At 37.1% G+C, this 20,462-nt stretch overlaps 1 protein-coding gene and 1 pseudogene across 2 annotated transcripts in view; one reads left to right on the top strand and one right to left on the bottom strand.

Annotated features, from left to right (window-relative positions):
- Positions 1-20,462, top strand: part of LOC308272139 (olfactory receptor 13F1-like) — a 57,677-nt pseudogene that overhangs the window by 9,793 nt on the left and 27,422 nt on the right. The window lies entirely within an intron of this gene.
- Positions 1,130-2,065, bottom strand: LOC308272416 (olfactory receptor 13D1-like; the record flags this gene model as incomplete). The annotated part of the gene is made up of 1 exon (XM_080709215.1): positions 1,130-2,065. The coding sequence occupies one exon, from the start codon at positions 2,063-2,065 to the stop codon at positions 1,130-1,132; it is 936 nt and encodes a 311-aa protein (XP_080565341.1).

A 20,462-nucleotide genomic window follows, 5' to 3' on the forward strand; every position in this document is an offset into this window, starting at 1 on the left:
GTATTTTATTCAATCTTTTAGCTTGCTTTATATTTCTCTATATTTAAAGATTAATTGATGTTTTAAGAAAAATTTTGGAATTATTGTCTGGAGAATAAAATAATATATAAATTTGAGTTCGCTTATCTCTGTGTATTAAATCTGACACTTGGGACTGTGTTTTACTATCCTTTTAAAATTTTAATTAATTACTTCAACAGTTAATTACTACTATTTCTAATTAACTTGATAATGGACTTCATACAGAGAACAACCGGCCATAGTTCTGCTACTGGGAGGATTTCAGAAACTAACAAATAATTATAGTATAAAAGAAAAGTCACTGTAGTAAGGATAAAAGCCAGGACAGCATAGAGGAGGAAATAAGTACATCTGGGGGGGTTTTAAATGGTGTTGCAGACTATCTTTTGAGAGATTGCTCAGATTTCATCAGAGAAGAAGTGCAAAAATTCAGGTTAAATTGTATGCACTATTATCATAAGATGGTGAGCATGATGTAATTGTCTAACTACATAGTCAACAAAGCACAACATGTACAGGGAGTTGGGGGACATAAGTGGAAAAAGATAAGTAAAATATGTGGCCAAAGTGGAGGTTGGGGCCAGATCAAATCCCTGGACAAGTACAAAGCAAGAATAGAACAAACAAAATACCATAAAATAGTTTCATAAAAGAAGGTGGAAAATGTGTTTTAGTTGACATACCGGTTGGATTTGGAAAGACTTAATTTAAAAAATTGCCTTCAAGTGTTCACTCTCACTTCTTAAACCATTTATCTCTGCATTTTTATGTGATCACAGTCATTTTTATAAAGTAATCTAACTTGATTACTATTTTTATTAATTTTAAAAACTTTTTATTTCATGTTGGTGGTATTGGAGATCGAACTCAGGGACCTCAGAACTATATTTTTATTATTTTAGAGATTTACAATATTTTAGTTTAATTACCCAAACTGGATCTGGTGGTAAGGGAAAATCTACAATTTGTTTTTCCTGAAAGGTAGTCAGCACTATTCATTGAGTGCCTATTATGTCCCAGATAAAATTCTAGACACAGTAAAAAAAAGAACCATTGCTCAAATTTATGAGCTTATTTTGTATATAAGCTCAGAAGTATCAGGGTGTTGTCATTTTCTCTGGAACCAGTGTCTGATCGTCAGTTTTCTCATGGCTCCATGCACATCCGTGTTCCTGAGGCTGTAAATGATGGGATTGAGCATGGGGGTGACTATGCCATAGAACAGGGCTATCAGTTTGTCAAAAGCAGAGTCTTTGGATTTTGGCTTCATGTACATGAAGAGGATGGTCCCATAAAACACAACCACCACTGTCATGTGGGCCGAGCAGGTGGAAAAGGCTTTTTTTCTTCCTTCAGCTGAACTGATCCTTAGCACAGTAGAAAGAATGAAAATATAGGAGATGCAAATCAGCAGTAATGGAGAAAACAGAAATATGACATTGCCCAACATGATAGTAATTTCATTCAAGGAAATATCTGTGCAAGCCAGCTTGACAAAGGCCAATATTTCACAAACAAAATGATTGATAACATTTTTTCCACAGAAGGGCAACCGTATGGCAAGAACTGTTTCTGTCAATGAGTTGAGAAGTCCTAACCCCCAGGAGAGAACCGCCAGCTGAATGCACAGGGCTTTGCTCATGATGATGGAGTATCGCAGGGGGTTACAGATAGCCACGTAGCGGTCATAGGCCATCACTGCCAGGAGCACACACTCTGTGGATCCCATGGTGTAAGAGACAGACATTTGAATAACACACTTCTTGAAAGAGATGGTTTTGCTCTCTGATAGGAAGTGTACCAGCATTGAAGGAATAAAGGAGGATGTATACCAGATGTCTAGGAAGGAAAGATTACTGAGGAAGAAGTACATGGGCGTGTGGAGACGGGAGTCCAGCAGCGTTAGGATGATCAAGGTGCTGTTCCCCAGAAGGATCACCAGGTACATCACTAAGCACAGCACAAAAAGGACTTTTTCAGCTCTTGGGTACTCAGAAAGTCCCTGCAGAATGAACTCAATCTCTGTCCAGTTGGTATGCTTCATTTTTGCTTTTCTGTGCCTGGAGATTCACCTTGTAGGACAAGACAGTCATACAAAGTGAGAGCTAATTGGGGTGGGAAGGACAACCCTGTAGCAGCATCCACTAGGGTGCTGGTGACAGGTCTGAGTTTAGCTTTTTGGTGTTTTGGTCTAGAGCAGGGCAGAAACATCTGCATTACATTAACACCTATCAGTTCTTTCTGATACAGTCAATCCACAGGTCCAACTTTGAAATCAATATTTTGGAGATAGTATGTTTCAATCTGTACAACAAAGATTTACTTATTTGACTTAATGTCATAAATCATTAGTAATACCACTGGTTTAGGGCTTTGTAATTTATAAGAGTTCACACATTTTCTCATATCGTTATCATGATAATTTTCTGAGGAAAATAAAGTTGAGTGAAAAATTTATTTATTTCATTTTATTTAAAAAAAATTTTATTTATTTTTTATGTGGATCATCTTGAAAATGGCATACATTCAGACTGTGCTTGATGCCCTTTTCTCTCCTCACTTCCCCTCCCAACAGTAAATAGAAGTATATTAAGCAAGTGGACTTCTATACAAATTTTCATTTTCTCTTTTTAAATACCATAAAAATCTATGCCTTATTGCTCTCCCAAAATTATAAAAATCGGCCAGATGGAGGGAATCAGCCATTTTTAAAATACAGCTTTCCAAGTGATTTTAATGTGCGACTGAAGAAAAGACCCACCCACTTGCAGAGTACTTCCAAGCTTTAGTATTTTAGGATACGTGTCACCTGGGGAATCTGTTAAGAAATTCTGACTCAGTGGCTCTAGGGTGGGCTCCGAGATCTCCATGTCCCCAGGTGATGCCAATGTTGCCTGCCTACAGAACACACCTGAGTCACAAGGCCTTTCAGCTTTTCAGGCCATTTCTCCCCAAGCCCATCGGAGTGTTGCTGGTACCTTAGTTGTCTATAAAATAGCTGCCGGATGGTAGGCAGGGCTAATTGAACACTCTGCTGAAACATGGAGGTAAGGCTTTTGTGTAGTTGTGGTCAGTTCTGTTTTTTTTTTTTTAAGATGTTGGATATACAGGGACAACTAAATTGAACATTGATTGCCACCACATTGCCTTTTATTTCTGTGTAAAATTTATTCTTCTACTTGTTAAATTTGCTGCTCAGGCAGATATTTTTCAAAAGAAGGAATTTTGGTTTAGCTTAAACACTTGAGGTTTTGGGGTGTAACTCAGAGGCTCCAAGGTAAAACATTCCTGGGTTTAATCTCCACTACCAAAAAAAGAAAAAAAAGACAGTTGATAATTGTGCAAAAGTTTAATATACATGCCAATTCTCTATTTATAGATCTTATAGCTTGTAATTCTCAATATACCATAAGTAAAAACAATATTTTAGTTCAAAAAGGGAAGAGTACCTGACAACAGGTGAGCTCTCAGTATGTATTTGGCATTTTATACAATTTTTATCATTATTTTGCGGTACTGGGGATTGAACTCAGGGGCATTCTACCTCTAAGCTAAACCCCCAGCCCTATTTTTTATTCTTTTTATTTATTTATTTATTTTTGCAGTACTGAAGGTGGAACCCAGGGGCATTCTACCTTCAAGTTACACCCCCAGCCCTATTTTTGCTGGCTATTTATTTATTTATTTATTTGGTACTGGGGTTGGAACCCAGGGGCATTGGACCTCCAAGCTACACCCCATCTCTATTTTTTAGTCTTTTTATTTTTTGAAACAGGGTCTCACTGAGTCGGGAAGGGCCTCCCTAAAGAGCTGAAGTTGTCGGCAAATAGCGAACCTCTGGTCTCTGCCTCCTGAATGCTGAGATCACAAGCGTGGCTACGCCCGGCTACTCTTTATTTTTGAAACAGGTCTCACTAGGTTGAAGAGGGCCTCACTAAGTAGCTGAGGCTGGCCACGAACCCAGATCCTCCTGTCTCAGCCTCCCAAATATGGGGATTCCAAGTGTGGGCCACCCTGTGTCTGACATGAATTTTTATCATTTAATCTTCAACCCAAATCCTATAATGACTTTTTTTTCTTACAGAAGAGAAAGTTATTTTAAGATTTCAAGGGTTAAGTAAAATTTTAATATCCTTTGGTGATACATGCCAGAGTTATGGCTTCAGCCTATATCTTCATGGGTTCCTATTTTTAACACTGTACCACAATGTTCACTTATTTTTACCAAAATTTTACAAAACCACAATTTAATGGTTTAAATGATGACTCATGATAAAATGCATATAAAATAAATATTCACCTCTTTGGAAACGACTTATGAGAATATTACCCACAATAATGAATTCAAATTAAAACTATACTCAAAATCACTTTCAAGTCTATTGTGGGGAATTAAAGTCTACCATAATTTGATTTATAATATAAATGAAAACACAAATAATACTTAATAGTTTTCTACCTTTGGCTGTCTGGGGTTCAGATTAAAACCAAATTATAATTACTTCTCCCTTCTCCTTCATATTATTTGTTTCTAATTTTGTTTTTATCATTAACACCTTTAATTTTATGCCTTCTCTTGCTCTTATTGGGCATAGTTTATATAGGAATAACATGTAAGTCATGTGTTCTTTCTCTAGATTACTCTTAATTCTTTAAGGTTTTAGTATACTAGATACTTGAATATAGTATCCATTAGCCTATTACATATAAATATTTGTTGTATTGTAAGCAACTTTCTCTTGTTCATAAGACTGAATCATATCTCAAGAAATTGCAGATCACTGGACTATTTGGAGCCTTAAAAATAAATAAAACATCCTGGTCTGGTGGGTAATACCTGTTTTTTATATTTATTTTTTACAGATATATTCATATTTTAAAAACCCAACAAACACTGACAACCTCAACTAAAATAAATAAATAAATAAATAAATAAATAAATAAATATATACATATTTACTCATGGAATGTTTTCTTTATCAAATAATTATAATAAACTCATCTCTATTAAACTCACCTCCCATTCAAAGTCACCATCCTTTGCCTTTTCAGATGAGAACAGAAGATTCTCAATTTGAAAAGCAATGACTCTGCTTTCCTAAAACGAAATGTGAAAAAAAAGAGCCACACTCCAGCAATTTGCCCATACGTGACTATTCTTAAGAGGATATGAAGGAAATAAAACACGGTAAGCAGAAAGCTCAATGGTGCACCTACCGTTTCCCAATGATTTGTTATAAAGTTGGCACTGACTCAAGGGAGACCAAGCTTCTTTTGGAGGTGAATTTAACACTTATTTTCACAAACTTCTTAGTCCCTAAGGTTGTGAGTCAGAGACTTCAGATCCCCTTGGGATCGACTCCCTGACTTCTGTGCATTCCAAAGACCCAATTATATATGATTCAAGAAAATCTTCCACATCAAACGTTTCTTAAGAGTATTCAACTAATGTCTGTGTTTGATTTCCTCATCATAAGTTGGAACTGGAATCAGAATGTACAAAAATTCCCAGCGAAGGTTTCTGGGCATGGTGACTCAAGCATGTAATCACAGTACTTGGGAAGCTGAGACAGAAACGGGTTCACAGCCAGCCGTAGCTACTTAGTGAAGCCTTTGCAACTTAGTGAGAACCTATTTCAAAATAAAGAATAAAAATAGGACTGAGGATGTAGCTTGGAGGTAGAATGCTCCTGGGTTCAATTTCTAGTACTGAAAAAAAAATCTTAGAAGAGTTAATTTCCTCAAAAACATTTTCTTTTTATTGCCCCAATAATACCAAGTGAACTTTAAGAAATCCTAAATGAGTCACTAACCTCTTTATTTTTGTTATTGTTAATTTTAGACCACATATAGACATAGTTTTTATACTACTATAATCCTATCTAAATAAATTATAATTAGCATTTGCTACTTTTATCAATGATTTGTCATAGTATTTTAATGTCTTAAAATATTCTAAAATTATTTTATTAAATGGAATTAGTATAATCTACCCTACTAACTTCATATTATTAGATGTTTTAATTTGCTTCTGAGACTTTTATATGATAACCATTGATATCTATGTTTCTATTTAATTTGCTTTTCCTTCTATCAGAAATAAAATAAAATTCTAGAGATATGACTACAGAAATCATAAGAGTTTTGAGAGAACTATTAGTATATATACATAATTATTTCCACCAAACTTAAGACTATTTACTGCTGAAATATTTGCACAGATGATTTTATAATTTTTTTGGAACTAGAGATGTTTATTCTTTTTACCTATATCAAAACTTAGATTTACATGCTATTTCTATAATTTCTAATTATATTGAACATTTTCTCTGTGCCTATGTTTTCTCTTATATTATCTGTCCATACTCTTCACTTAACTATTTTAATTTTAATAATTTTCTTCTTAATTAGTATGAATTTTAGTAGACTATATATTGACTATATGCTTAACACTTTGAATTTTAAAATTTCTGCTAATACTCTTCCAATAGTGGCTTTCCTTCTTGTTTTTAATATGCCTTTTTTCCCCATTGAAGTGAGATTTTAATATAATCGCTGAAAAAGTCTGAACAAATATTTTTCTCTGACTTGGTTTTTTGTTTAATCCACATGGTAACTATGTCCTTTTCTATCTAAAGTATGGAACAGATTCATATTTTACTATATTAGATAATTTTCCCCAAATGCCTTGTTAAAGTCTTATCACAGCTTTTCTGCCTTATTCATTCACCAGATGTTTATTGAATGCCTGTTGTGGGGTGGGCACTGTGATCATTCGTGAGTTGGATTTGGATATAATTAGTAGGAAAATATGACTTCATAAATTTTAAAAAGAAATATGAGGAACATTATACTATAGATCATAATATTTCTACCTTTAGCTGTAGTTTATGGCTGTTTATGCTCAAGACTATATAGTAATCAATTTCTCATATACCATCAAGCACTCAGAGAATGCACAATTTATAATAGCTAAATAGTATTCTGTTTTATTTATGTTTTGAGATTTATTTATTATATTTTCAAATAATGGGCATTTATCTTGCTTTTTTACTATTGTTAATAATGCTGAAATAATAATCATATCTTATTCCATAAGGGGAGTACATATATTTTTGTAATAATCTTCATCACTTCAATAATTAATTACATACATGAAGATAAAGATAATTAAATGCATTAATGTATGATCACACCAGTAAAATAATCATATTTTGAAATGATTGAGAATTAGAGGTAGAAATTATATCAGTACTCTTATGAGATGAGAGAAACACACCTACAGTATGGCTAATGGTCATCTTATCCTGCCCCCAGATCCTTAGATGACTAGAAAATTTTATGAGACCACATAAGTTATTTTTAGATAATAAGTAATTACCAGGTCTTTGCATGTAACTGTATATATAACCTTTTGCATATATTTCTGATTCTTCTCTATGGAAAACTCAACAACAACAAAAACAAAAACACACAGTTTTTTCTCATGGCAGCTTTTCAAGTATTTATAGATTACTGTTTTTAAGTCTTTCTTGCTCTGGCCTAAAATTCTATGTTCCTTCAGTCATTCTCCAATGTGAATTGGTAATATAATTAAGAACATGTATTGCTAAAAGAAAATATCTTAAAATCAAATAATACTTTGGCAATAAATAAATGTATTACTTCTGTTTTTTCTAGTATGTATAAGGAGGGGGAGAGAGTAGCAGGGACATTCATCAAAAACTGCATATATGTTTGTATCACAATGAACATCACTATGATATATAATTGCAATGCATTAATAAAAGTATTAAAAAGAAAATATCTTAAGAATGTCAGATTCTGTGTAATAAATAAGGACCCCTCTTGTGCATCCTGATTCTGGTTACTGGTTTTGCCTGACCCACAGGAACAAAACATCCTCTGCCCCTTAGGAGGCAGAAGAGGGAAGTGGTTAAGAGTGTGGATTCTGGAGACAGGTCAGTCTTTGTTGAAGACAACGTCTATGGCTTCAAGGAGGTCACTGAACATTTCTAAGCCTAAGTTTATGTATCTGTGATAGAAGTAATTTAATAATTTTTTACCTAATATTTCTATTCTGAGAATTAAAAAGGCAATGCACACGAAGAGGTTACCAGTATGATGCATAGAAGGCACTCAATAAAAGTGTTTGCTCTTCTTCTAATTATATTGATATTGTAAATATTATGTGTTGCTTTTATAGAGAAAGAATGGTTATGGACTCTATACATATAAGTTAGGATCCCAGTATCTAAACTCAGATATTAGTACCATCTACTAAGCTACTTAAGCTGTTAAATGAGTATTATAACTATATCACAGGACTGTCGCCTGATAAAATTTAGAGTGCTTATTGTCATTCTTGACATTTAATAGGTATACCATAAAAGTGAACAGTTTTATATTTGATTATTAATCAGTGAATCTGGGTATAATTTGATGCTACAAGTAATCACTTTCAGTTGGTATTGGTAAATAAAACAGATAAATAATCATTCCACTTCAACAGGAAGCTAATAAAAATCAATAGAAAAGTATCAAAATTAATCACTACCACTAAAATTGAGAATCTATTTCTTTATGAGCTAGGGAAAATATATTGCCTCTATGAGACAAAATTACAAACCTTATTGAGTTTGATTACATAAAATTTCACAAGTTACTTAAGATAATTCCATCAAATTAGAAGCATCTCATTTGCTTTGATAAGTGTATTGAAGTCAATTTACTTCAGCAGACACATTGGTAGACCCAAATGAGTGATGCTCAACACTGTCAAGTTGATTCATGATAATGTTTCTGTAAAACTTATATAAATAGTGTAGAATAGTGGTTGTCAGGGGCTGAGGGTGGGATAATGAGATATTGGTCAAAGGGTACAAACTTTCATTTATATGATGAATAAATTCTCAATATGTAAAATATAGAATGGGTGGTGATAGCTGTACTAATTTGGTTATGGTACTCCTTAGACAATGTTTATGCATACTAAATCATCATGAACTATATTCAATCTTTGACAATTAAATATTTAAATAAAATAAGTAAAATGCCATTTTTTAGCAGCTTCTTAATAGGTCTCCCATCTTCCATTCCTGTTTTCCTTAGTATATTCTACAGTAGTGGATCTTAGGATATGATATAGATCAAACTACTACTCAGCTTCCTAGTATGTTATACCAGCTGTGTTTCTGTTCTGAGTGGTTGCTTACTTGTTAGAGTTTCTTTTGAATATCACCTTTTGTCAGGTCTTAGTGCCACATTCACATTGGCCACAACTTGATATCTTCTGAGGATCTCCTAGACAGTGGAATTTGTCTCCAAATGGGAGAAAATGCTACAATAGGACTGTATATTTTCTTTTTTTGTGGTACTGGAGATTGAACCAGAGGCTTTATATCTTTGAGTTATACCTCACCCCCTATTTTTATTCTTTATTTGAAACAGGGTCTCACTAAGTTGCAGAAGGCCTCACTAAGTAACTGAGGCTGGCCTGGAACCCAGAACCTCCTGTCTCAGCCTCCCAAGTGCTGGGGCTACAAGTGTGATTCATCATGCCTGGATCCTGACTATATATATATATATATATTTTTTTTTTTTTCTATTTTCATGTATAGTACAGTTTTCAGAAAACAAACTGGAAAATACTTGGAAGAAGCAGGACTCATACTCACAAGGGTATGAGATATTATTACAGCAACACTCACTAGTATGTCTCTGAGTCCCAGCTCCCTGGATATGTGATAACTTCCAAACCACTACTACACTCATCTTTGTTTCATCCTTGGCTGAGCTAGAACATCCTCTTTCTCTAGAAGCTGTGTGTGGAACAGGGATAAGTGAGGAGCATACAAAAGCAAAAATACTGGAGTTGTCAGGTCAGCAAGGTCCAATTCCCTTCTCACTGTAAATGCATGTGTCCAATGCTATTAAAGGAACAGATGCTCATGAAATTTTAGTTGTGATTAATACCATGTAATGTTTAAGATGAAATTTATTTGAGACAAATTTGAGCTCTCTGAAGGTATAACACAAATTTCAGCAATCATGTGAAATCCCAACAAAAGGTGAAGAGGCATGATAAACTCTAGCTTTTGCCCTTGGAAACATCTATGTTATATTCAATATGAATATACTATCAGGCATACCTGATGATATTTTAACATATAGCCAGTTAGAAAGCTTGGCTATTCATATATGTACATTTTGGTGACAGATGTTCACATTTCTAGCTTCAGATGAACAAATAATTTGTTCTACAGTGGCAGTCAGGATTATTCCATAATGATTGAGTTGGCATATTGAATAGTCCTAATTCAAAGATGCACTCGTCAGTATGATAATTTATTTGCCATTATTTGTTTATGCTATTTATCATCCTTACTTGTCCTGAGCTCTTTCTTTGTTTCATCTTTAAATTTCACTGTAGATTATATAAATTAAAGTTGGAACAAAGTCTTAATTACTTACTGAATCTTATCTTTGATTACCGTGGGATTCCTGTTTGTAGGTTTCTGCCCCATGATTGTCTTAGATTCATGTGAACATTCCTGGAGAAAGAAATTTCCATTCTAAAAGTTGGAGTCATCTATTCCACACAACTCTAATTCTTTTTAAATTATAATAATTATGTAGGTCACAAATTAATCTCCTGGGATTGCAATGAACTATTTGTATACTTTTATATATTTTGGGGACCACAAACTCAAATATCTTCACTGTTACACAATTAATGTACTTGATTGCAGTAGACTATATTTAAAGTGATGGGGGGGGTGAGCACTGTAGCAAGCCTTTATGTGACTAAAAACATGCAGTGTTATTATAGTTGCTTTCTCACCAGTTCACTTTGACTTTGTGTTTTCATTGGGTTATGTCTTATTTGCCCTGTATGACTATGCTTTTCAAGTGACTTGTTGATGGCAGTACATAGAGGGTTGCTTTCTTTTCACAGGACAAAGTGATTACACTTTTAGAATTTTCCACGTGATGGCCTCTATACTTTTTTTTCCCTCTCTAGTTTAAGGAGAAATCAATCTCTTAAGAAATGCTCCAGAGTCCCTCCAGAAAACTTGTGGAGGGCAGAGTGTTGTTAAAAAGTTACAAGTTCACCTTAACAAGCATGACTTTAGGCTTTAACAGGCACATGGGATCCCATCCTGTGTAACTTATTTGTACCTTGATATCACACAGAAGTAGGTCAGTTAACTTTTAATGATGCCCTCTGAGATGTAGTTTCTTGCTTAGGTATAAATATTAGACTTTGTTTTATATTCCTGTGGGAGCAGATTACTAGGCTACCCGATAACAAGTAGAAAGGAAATGACATCTTCTTATTGGAAGTACCCAGTTTTACATGGTTAATGGTGTCTACAGCTAAGAATTGTTCTTACCTATTTACTAAAGAGATGGATAGGGAGTTTGTGAAAGGTTTTAGAAATCAAAAGAAAATAGAGCTATACCATGGGGTAATGGTAATATAAATTTTAATTATTCAAGCTCCATTCCCAAATAGACCAATTCATTCTTTTTGGAGTGTGCATACCTTATCATTATAAAAACATATATAGCTTTAGATTTTTATGAGGGGTAAATGTATCTGTAACATAATTTGTTTAATGTGCTCCTTTACCTGAGCTACAAAAAACATTCCTTACTGAAGTGATTGCTTCATTTTAAATTGATCTCCAACAGGGAAATGTTTTCTTCTTTCCCTGTTTCTCTGCAAATCTTATGGGCGATGTCCAGTGATAGTCAAAAGAACTAACCTTATTCAGTCTCAGTAAAATTAATGCTTCTTTCTCTTGACTCAGACAACTTTGACCTACCCTGCAGGAGCCATCAGTGACCTCACTTGGTCAGGGTGCCTCTTCTCCTTGATATTCTATGGTATCTTTGATGTCAGTATCTCTAATTTCCTTTTGTAGAGTTAGGATATTCAGTTTTAGATTTTTGAGACTTTTTATTTTGTGATCTCGGTGCCTGTACATAACCATGCTTCTCTTTTTGTCTTTTAGACATCTTACTTGTCTCTCCTTTTAGTGGATATATTAATTTTCTAAAATGTGAGACTAGATTAGTAATAGATGTTCTGTTTTTATTATATACTGAAAAGATATTACCTATAATTGCATAAAAAATTCTACTCTCTATATCATCAAATTGAATATCTATGATCAGTGTTTAAGTTTGCCTGTCTATATATTGGTCAGAATTCATCAACGTGGTGACCCACTGTCACCCCAAGCAAATCTGTTTATAAATGAACTCTGCTTTTTGTTTTGCTAAAGTAAGCACATTTTTTCTAGAGTAAGAGAAAGTCTTTAAGATATGGATCAATAAACTAGTATGTTGCCGGGTGTGGTGGCACACGTTTGTAATCCCTGCGCTTGGGAGGCGGAGACAGGAGGATCATGCAGGTTTGAAGCCAGCCGTGCTGGCTTAAGAGACCCTGTTTCCAAATAAAAAAATATAAAATATAGGCCTGCGAGTGTAGCACAGAGGTAGAAGGGCTTCCAGAAACTCCAGTACCACCAGCACCACCAAAAAAAAAAAAAAAAAAAAGAACTAGTATGTTTAACCCTCATAATAAGAAAATTAAAATCAGAGAAATTAAATCACTTGCATAGGCCATAGATTAGTAAGGTATATGTATGAGATTCCAATCTAAACAGTCTAATTATACCCAGATTTTTCATCATATAGGTTTTCTTCCTCCCTTAATATACTAAAAATATATTAACCCTCTCATCTTCCCTAAGGTATATCACCTGAAAGCCTATGATAGTAGGTTTATTCAACATCTGGTTTTAAAGTCCTTGGTCCTAACATTTACTGTCCATTACCTATGAATACAGGGCTATGTGTGAGTTCCTGGGAGGTGATGGGGGCTTCAAGGAAAGGTAAAGTAATTATCCAAACTTATTCATGGCCTCCATCATAGTCATCAGAGGACTTGGTTATCATAGTTTCCTAAATCCAACTAACAGCTTTGAACAAACGTGAGAGTAAAATCCAGATAGGATTTCTTCATTTTCTTGACCTCTAATAACTTTTGATGAGTAATTGATATTAAGGCTATGAAGTATAAAGTAACTTAGTTTGTTATTTTGGGAATTTTTGTTTTTTGGTGGTACTGGGGTTCCTGGAAGTCTTTCTACCTTCGGGCTACACTCCCAGACCTATTTTTTATATATTTTATTTGGAAATAGGGTCTCACTAAGTTGCTGAGAGCCTCACTAAGTAGCTGAGGCTGGCTTTGAACCTGTGCGATCATCCTGTCTCAGCCTCCCAAGTGCAGGGATTACAAGCGTGTGCCACCACGCCCGGCTAAAGATACTGGTTTTAAGAAGGAAAAAAACAAAAACAAAAACAAAAACAACACATAATTGTCGTGCGCAGTGACGACTCTTACACGATCTTCCTCAAGCAGTTTTATTACCCCAGGTTCTTGTACAGTTCCCGTAAATCTTCTTCCCGTAAATCTTCTCCCGTCGATCTCCCATAGATTTCCTCCCCCCAGAAATCTTCCCCTTATATAGAGCCCAACAGCCAATCAGCAGACTGTTCACGTGCACAACTCATGGCAACAGCCAGTCCATTGGCTGTTGCCCTATGGCATGCGGTGTTCCCGTGTATCTCATGCTCTTGTCGTCACTTCCTGAAAGCTGTTTACCACCTAAGTGCTCTGGGGAAATTCCGCTCAGCGCCATCTTAGCTCTCGGACTTATTGGCTGATGGGCGTGGCCCGTCACAGTTCCCCCTTTTTTGTTTTTTCAGACAGGAGAGGACAGAGGACTCAACCCCTGTATGTTTGGAAGGGGCTTCTAGGCCCACCACCTTTTGCCAGGGACGGGACAAGAATCAGTGGCAACCCGTATGCAGTTGAGCATGCCCTCCTCGGGATGCACCCTCCCGGGGTCCCGAGTGCAGTCCTAGCTGGCATCCTGTCATTAAGACTTTCCCATCGCCGCAAGCCATATTTGAGGGGATTGTCCCAACTCCATGGCTGCAAATGCCTGAGCTATGAGCACTTGATCTGTAGCGCGCTGACGGATTAGTTTTCTAAGACAATAGAGACATAAGATACACAGTAAGACCAGACAGAGGCCAAGAGCACCCAGTCCAGCCCACTCTTTTAAATGACGAGCTGCTTGTTGGATCCAGGACATCAAGGTGCGGGCCATCACCGGGTCAACTCGAGTAGTATTGGTTTTGATGATCTCCAACCGCAATTGTTTTGTCAAATTGTCAAATTTCGATGACCAGTTATCTGTAGGATATGCAGAAAGCTCGCAAGAAAGATTAGCGGCAATAGACGCGTTATCATTAATCATGACAAGGGGAGCTAAATCCGTGCAACTGCCATTTATCCCACAAAGAAGCCACAGATCAAATGGGTTAGAATGAAAGGCCATGGTCGGGCTCTGATAAGTAAAATTATAACCTGCAAAAGTAGAATTTGCTCCTGTGCCAATTTTAGGGGAAAAGGTAAAAGGATTAAGCGGGGAAAAACTTGAGCAGAATGACTGAAAGGCAATGGAAAAGGAAAAGCAGTCAGAAGCCCCCATTGTGGATCAATCCCTATCCTTGGAATTCCACAGTATCATGGTCCCCAGAAGAATCAGTCGATGGCTCATCATCCTTTTGTTTCACCAGACGAGTCAGCCGCTCTGGAACCCAGACAGGATCGGCGCCGTTCTGTGGAAACACACAAACAGAGCCTCTGGCCCATGTGAGCACTGGGTCAGGTCCCCTCCATTGCCCTGTGAGGGCATCCTTCCAACGCACGAAACCCTGGCTCGTACCCGAGGGGGCAAAATGACGATCGGCAGCAGTCTTGCCATTGACATCTAATTGCAAAAAATTCAAAGTAAAAAGGGCTAAGGATAGGCGCTGCTTCGGTTTCATATTGGTTCCAATTCCCTCTTTTTGTTTTATCAAGCATTCTTTAAGAGTACGATGGGCGCGTTCCACAATACCCTGTCCCTGAGGGTTGTACGGAAGGCCATGCTTTAGAGTTATTCCCATCTGTGAACAAAAGGATGTGAATTTTTGGGAAGTATAAGCCGGGCCATTATCAGTTTTTATTTCTTTAGGCATATTCCATGCTGCCCAGGCCTCAAGGCAATGATTGACGACGTCATGTGCCTTTTCCCCGGCATGAGCAGATGCATGAATAATTCCAGAGACAGTATCTATGGAAACATGGATATATTTCAATTTTCCAAATTCAGATATGTGAGTTACATCCATTTGCCAGAGATGTAGAGGGAGCAAGCCTCGTGGGCAAATGCCCACATGTGGGGGGTGTAAAAAAGGGGCACAGGCATTACAGGTTTTTACAATTTCCCGAGCCTGATGTCGAGGGATTTTAATTTACATGATATTGACGGTGAAATGCCTGTGCCTGTTGCATTTGAGTAAGAGAAAAAATCATATGTATCTTGGTGAGTTTATCTACTAGATCATTTCCATATGTAATAGGGCCAGGTAATCCAGTATGTGCCCTAACGTGCTGGATAAAGAATGGTGTCTTTCTTAAATGTATATAAATCTGGATTTGGCTAGCCATAGAATGAATAGGAGTATGTAAAGAGAGTTGACCCGCGCATTCAAGCGATCTAACCAGATTAACCACATATTGTGAATCTGATAATAAATTGAAAGGAGAAGAAACTCTCTTAAAAATTTCTAAAACAATATTTAATTCAACCAGTTGTGGAGAGGTATGTGAATATTGGATGACAACAGGATTGCTTCCCTCTATTAGATAGGCCCCCACACCAGTTTTGGATCCATCAGTAAAAATGTTAATTGCATTAGCTACAGGTTTGTTTTTAGTGACCAATGGGAAAATGAGAGGATGTTCCAGAACAAAATGTAACAATGGATCTTTGGGAAGATGATTGTCTATTTCACCACTGAAAGAGCACATAAGTATAGCCCAATCATCAATAGTGGCTACCAGCGTTTGTACTTGCAGAGCAGTGTACGGTACCACCAACTTATCGGGCGTTCTGCCAAAATGTTGGATGCACTGCTGAATGGCTTTAAGGGCAAGGCTTGCTACACTGGTGGGATAATATTCAACTACCTTTTGAGGGGAGACTTTGGGGTGAATCCAAAGAAGGGGTCCTTGTTGCCAAAGAACACTAGTAGGCTGTTTTTCAGTGGCCAGGATACAAGCCCATAATGGCTGTCCAGGGGTCACTCGACGGAGAGACGCTTTCGTAAGTGCTTGTTCTACTAATTGTAACGCATTGCGGGCCTCATCGGTAAGGACGCGAGGAGAATCTAATTGAGGATTGCCTACGAGTAGAATGAGCGGCATGGCCGCGTCAGAATCCCCAAAAATTCTTCCCGCAGCCTCTACTAGACGGGCAACGAAGTCTGAAAAGGGTTCAGTCAATCCTTGAGTAATCTTTGTAAGGTTACCAGATACCTCTCCTTTGTTAGGGAGGGCCTTCCAGGCCTGGGTAGCGAGTCTGTTGATTTGTTCATATACCTGTTGTGGATACCCAAGCTGTTGATTAGCAAATCGTCCTTGGCCCATCAGCATGTCTATATCCCAGGCTGGATTTCCTGCTGCTCGATTACGTGCAGCTTGTTCAGTGGCATATTCTATATAATAAGCTTTCCAATCCAAGTATTGGCCAGGATTTAAGGTGGCCCTAACTAAATTTTGCCAGTCTCCTGGGGTCATGGCATAGCGATGTAAACTCTCTATTATTGCTATAGTGAAAGCAGCTGACGACCCATATGTGCGAACTGACTCTGCGAGATGCTTAACTGTTTTAAAGTCCAAAGGCTCATGATAACGATTTCCCCCCTCCTGCAGCTGGAAAACTGGGAAAGCTTGATTTGCTAGGAAAATTCCCGCATCTCTCCACATCTGACTACTAAAAGAGACACCTTCTCCTGCTCCGGGCGCAGAAGGGTTATACGGAGGAGGCGAAATTTCCTCTTTAATCAGTTCAAAAGCTTTCACTTGTTTACAAATGGCCTCTAATTCCTCCTCAGAGTCATCCTCCCCCTCTGACTCTGAATCCTCCTCACTGGCCACTTTAGAGGAAGTTGAACGTTCCTCTTTTACACCGTCTAAAGCTGCCTGGCCCTCCTGCACAAATTTTCTAAAGCGCCTTTCTTCCAAACAGGCACGAATCAGCCGACAAAGCGGCCGAGTCCCTCCTGTGACAATACCTTGTTCTTCGGCGCGTTCTACGTCTCTTCCCAATTTATCCCAGCTTGCTAAAGAAAGATTCCCTGATACTGTAAACCATGGCGCTACCCTATCTATTTGTTCGAGAAAATCTTGTATTGTCTTGTCCCTAAGCTTTAGGCCTCTACTTTTCAACAAAGCTTTCAATGCTTTATGCAATGGGTGAGATGGACTATTTCCCATCTTGTCGAATCAGGACCAGCCCGATTCTCTAACTTGCTTACACTAAAAAATATCCTCCTTAATGGAGCCCCCTTTGATCGGGGAAAATACAGCGCTGTCCCTCGCTTTTCCGCGAGCCTCGCTTATCCGCGAGCCTTATTTACTAAATATCCTCCTTAATGGAGCCCCCTTTGATCGGGGAAAATACAGCGCTGTCCCTCGCTTTTCCGCGAGCCTCGCTTATCCGCGAGCCTTATTTACCTCCTTAATGGAGCCCCCTTTGATCGGGGAAAATAACCCTCCGTAAACGGAGCCTCCTCCTCCCTTTCCGGAGTCAAGGAGTACTTACCAGCCAGCTGCCCTCCTTAATGGAGCCCCCTTTGATCGGGGAAAATAACCCTCCGTAAACGGAGCCTCCTCCTCCCTTTTCGGAGTCAAGGAGTACTTACCAGCCAGCTGCCCTCCTTAATGGAGCCCCCTTTGATCGGGGAAAATAACCCTCCGTAAACGGAGCCTCCTCCTCCCTTTTCGGAGTCAAGGAGTACTTACCAGCCGGCTGCCCTGGACTGCCGAGGTTCTGATCAAAGCGAAGTCCCCGTACGGGCCACCACTTGTCATGCGCAGTGACGACTCTTACACGATCTTCCTCAAGCAGTTTTATTACCCCAGGTTCTTGTACAGTTCCCGTAAATCTTCTTCCCGTAAATCTTCTCCCGTCGATCTCCCATAGATTTCCTCCCCCCAGAAATCTTCCCCTTATATAGAGCCCAACAGCCAATCAGCAGACTGTTCACGTGCACAACTCATGGCAACAGCCAGTCCATTGGCTGTTGCCCTATGGCATGCGGTGTTCCCGTGTATCTCATGCTCTTGTCGTCACTTCCTGAAAGCTGTTTACCACCTAAGTGCTCTGGGGAAATTCCGCTCAGCGCCATCTTAGCTCTCAGACTTATTGGCTGATGGGCGTGGCCCGTCACACATAATAATATATGGAGGCAAGCATCCAAGTACATGAATCCATGTCTGATTTGTCAACTTGCAATTATGGTTACAGGCAGATCTGTGTCAATTTAAGTATAATCTGTCAGATGATCTTGAGGCTCCATTTTAGAATGCGCTCTTCTCTCTCTCTCTCTCTCTCTCTCTCTCGTAATGCAGTTATGAGTATAATTTTTCCATAATTTAATATACCTTTGGATTATTTTTTTCTGATTTAGATGCAGCTAGATGTTAGTATATTTTCCTCATAACTAGTAGGCCCCTAGAGGAAAGAAAGTCAGCCCTACCACTTAGAACCTGTCAATCTCTTTTAGTCTTAATTTCTTCTTCCATAAATTATGAATAAGAAGATAATACTTTCAATATAATTATGAATGTTTTTTTGGTGGTTCTGGGGTTCCTGGAAGCCCTTCTACCTCCAGGATACACTCCCAGACCTATTTTATATTTTTATTTATTTGGAAACAGTGTCTTTTAAGCCAGGAAGGCTGACTATGAACTTGCACGATCCTCCTGTCTCAGCCTCCCAAGCGCGGGGATTACAAGCGTGCGCCACCATGCCCGGCTGACTGTTTAATAAGAAATTATATGATGAAAATATAACAATGCTTGACATATTGGCCTGAAATTAAATTCTTTAGATTGTTCTCATTGTCTTTCTTTTCCTTTTATTTCTTTCTCTCTCCCCTATGAAGTGAAGTTTTCTAAAAAAATTTATAAAGACTGTATAATATAAGAAACTCACTATAAACATAATTATAGCTATAGCAGTTGCTACAAATTCAGGTCAGATTTAATAATAATCTTTTAATAATTTTGAAATTATGTCTTTTTCTGACCTATAAAAGGGCCAATAATTAAGTGGCAGACATTGTTATGGCCACACTGGTTGCTTATGACGAGCATGCACTTTGATTTATTGGAGCACTTGCCACATAATTTTAAAATATTTGAATATCATTATTATTCATTAGTTATTTAGAAGTGTGTCTTAATTATCTCAAGTTATGGAGACTTTTAACTGTCTTTAAGTCACATATTGGAGAGAGAATGTGGATGGCTAATGTCATTTCTTTGAAATATGCTGATTCTTGCTTTTGACCTAGTATCATATCAATTTTTGTATATATTTTACAGGTGCTTTAGAAGAATGCATATTTAATTATACTTGGGTTGCTTTTGTTCAAATATTTTACATCGTTATAAAACTTTTTGTGTTTATCCTTTTGGTTCTTGAGGTAGATATGTAGTTATATTAAATTTTCTTTTATATATTGAAACTCTTAGGGAATAAATCTATGACTTTCTGGTTAAATTAACATTTTTTATAATTTAATTACCCCCTTTATTTCTAATAATGCATCTTTGATCTTAATCTTTTCAAATACTAATATAGAAACATTAACAACTGCTAAATTTGTCTACTATATACCTTTTCTTTCTTTTCACTTCAACCCTTTTTTATACAGTATGTATGTCTCCTATAAACATACAGTTTAAAATAAAATGAAGTTATATATCCTTTTAAAGGTAAAATATGTTTTTAATGTAATATTACTTTTAATATAATGAATTTATTTCATCATATATATTATGGTTACATTGTGTGTGAACTTCTGCTAATGGCAGTTTGCTTTAGTACATGTTTAGTGATTTTTTTCATTGTAAACTCAAATTTTCTGTGGGAATCTTACATGAGTAAATTGAAATTACCCACAAAGAGTACTTGGATCTGTTTTGCTGGGAGAAAGGGAGTGTTACTCATCTGAAATTGTAAGGATTGCTGCTAGCATATGTTACATGTGTAAGTATTAGAAAAAGTGTTTCATTTTAAATTATTTGATCCCTAGCTTTTGGGGAACTACTCTGTTATTACAATTAGGAAAATTGATATGATTTTCAAATTTATGCTTTTAAGACGTGAATTACATGTTCCTAAATATGATGCAGTTGTGTAAAGAACATCTGGTAAAACTAGCAACCAGAGTGACTTCCTTAACCTCTTTTCCTCCATTTGGGGCTTCAGGTTTAAGAAACGAATCTCAGGTTAAAATTT

The sequence above is a fragment of the Muscardinus avellanarius genome, assembly GCF_963383645.1.
Source record: "Muscardinus avellanarius genome assembly, chromosome: 13".
In the NCBI taxonomy this organism is placed as follows: Eukaryota; Metazoa; Chordata; class Mammalia; order Rodentia; family Gliridae; genus Muscardinus; species Muscardinus avellanarius.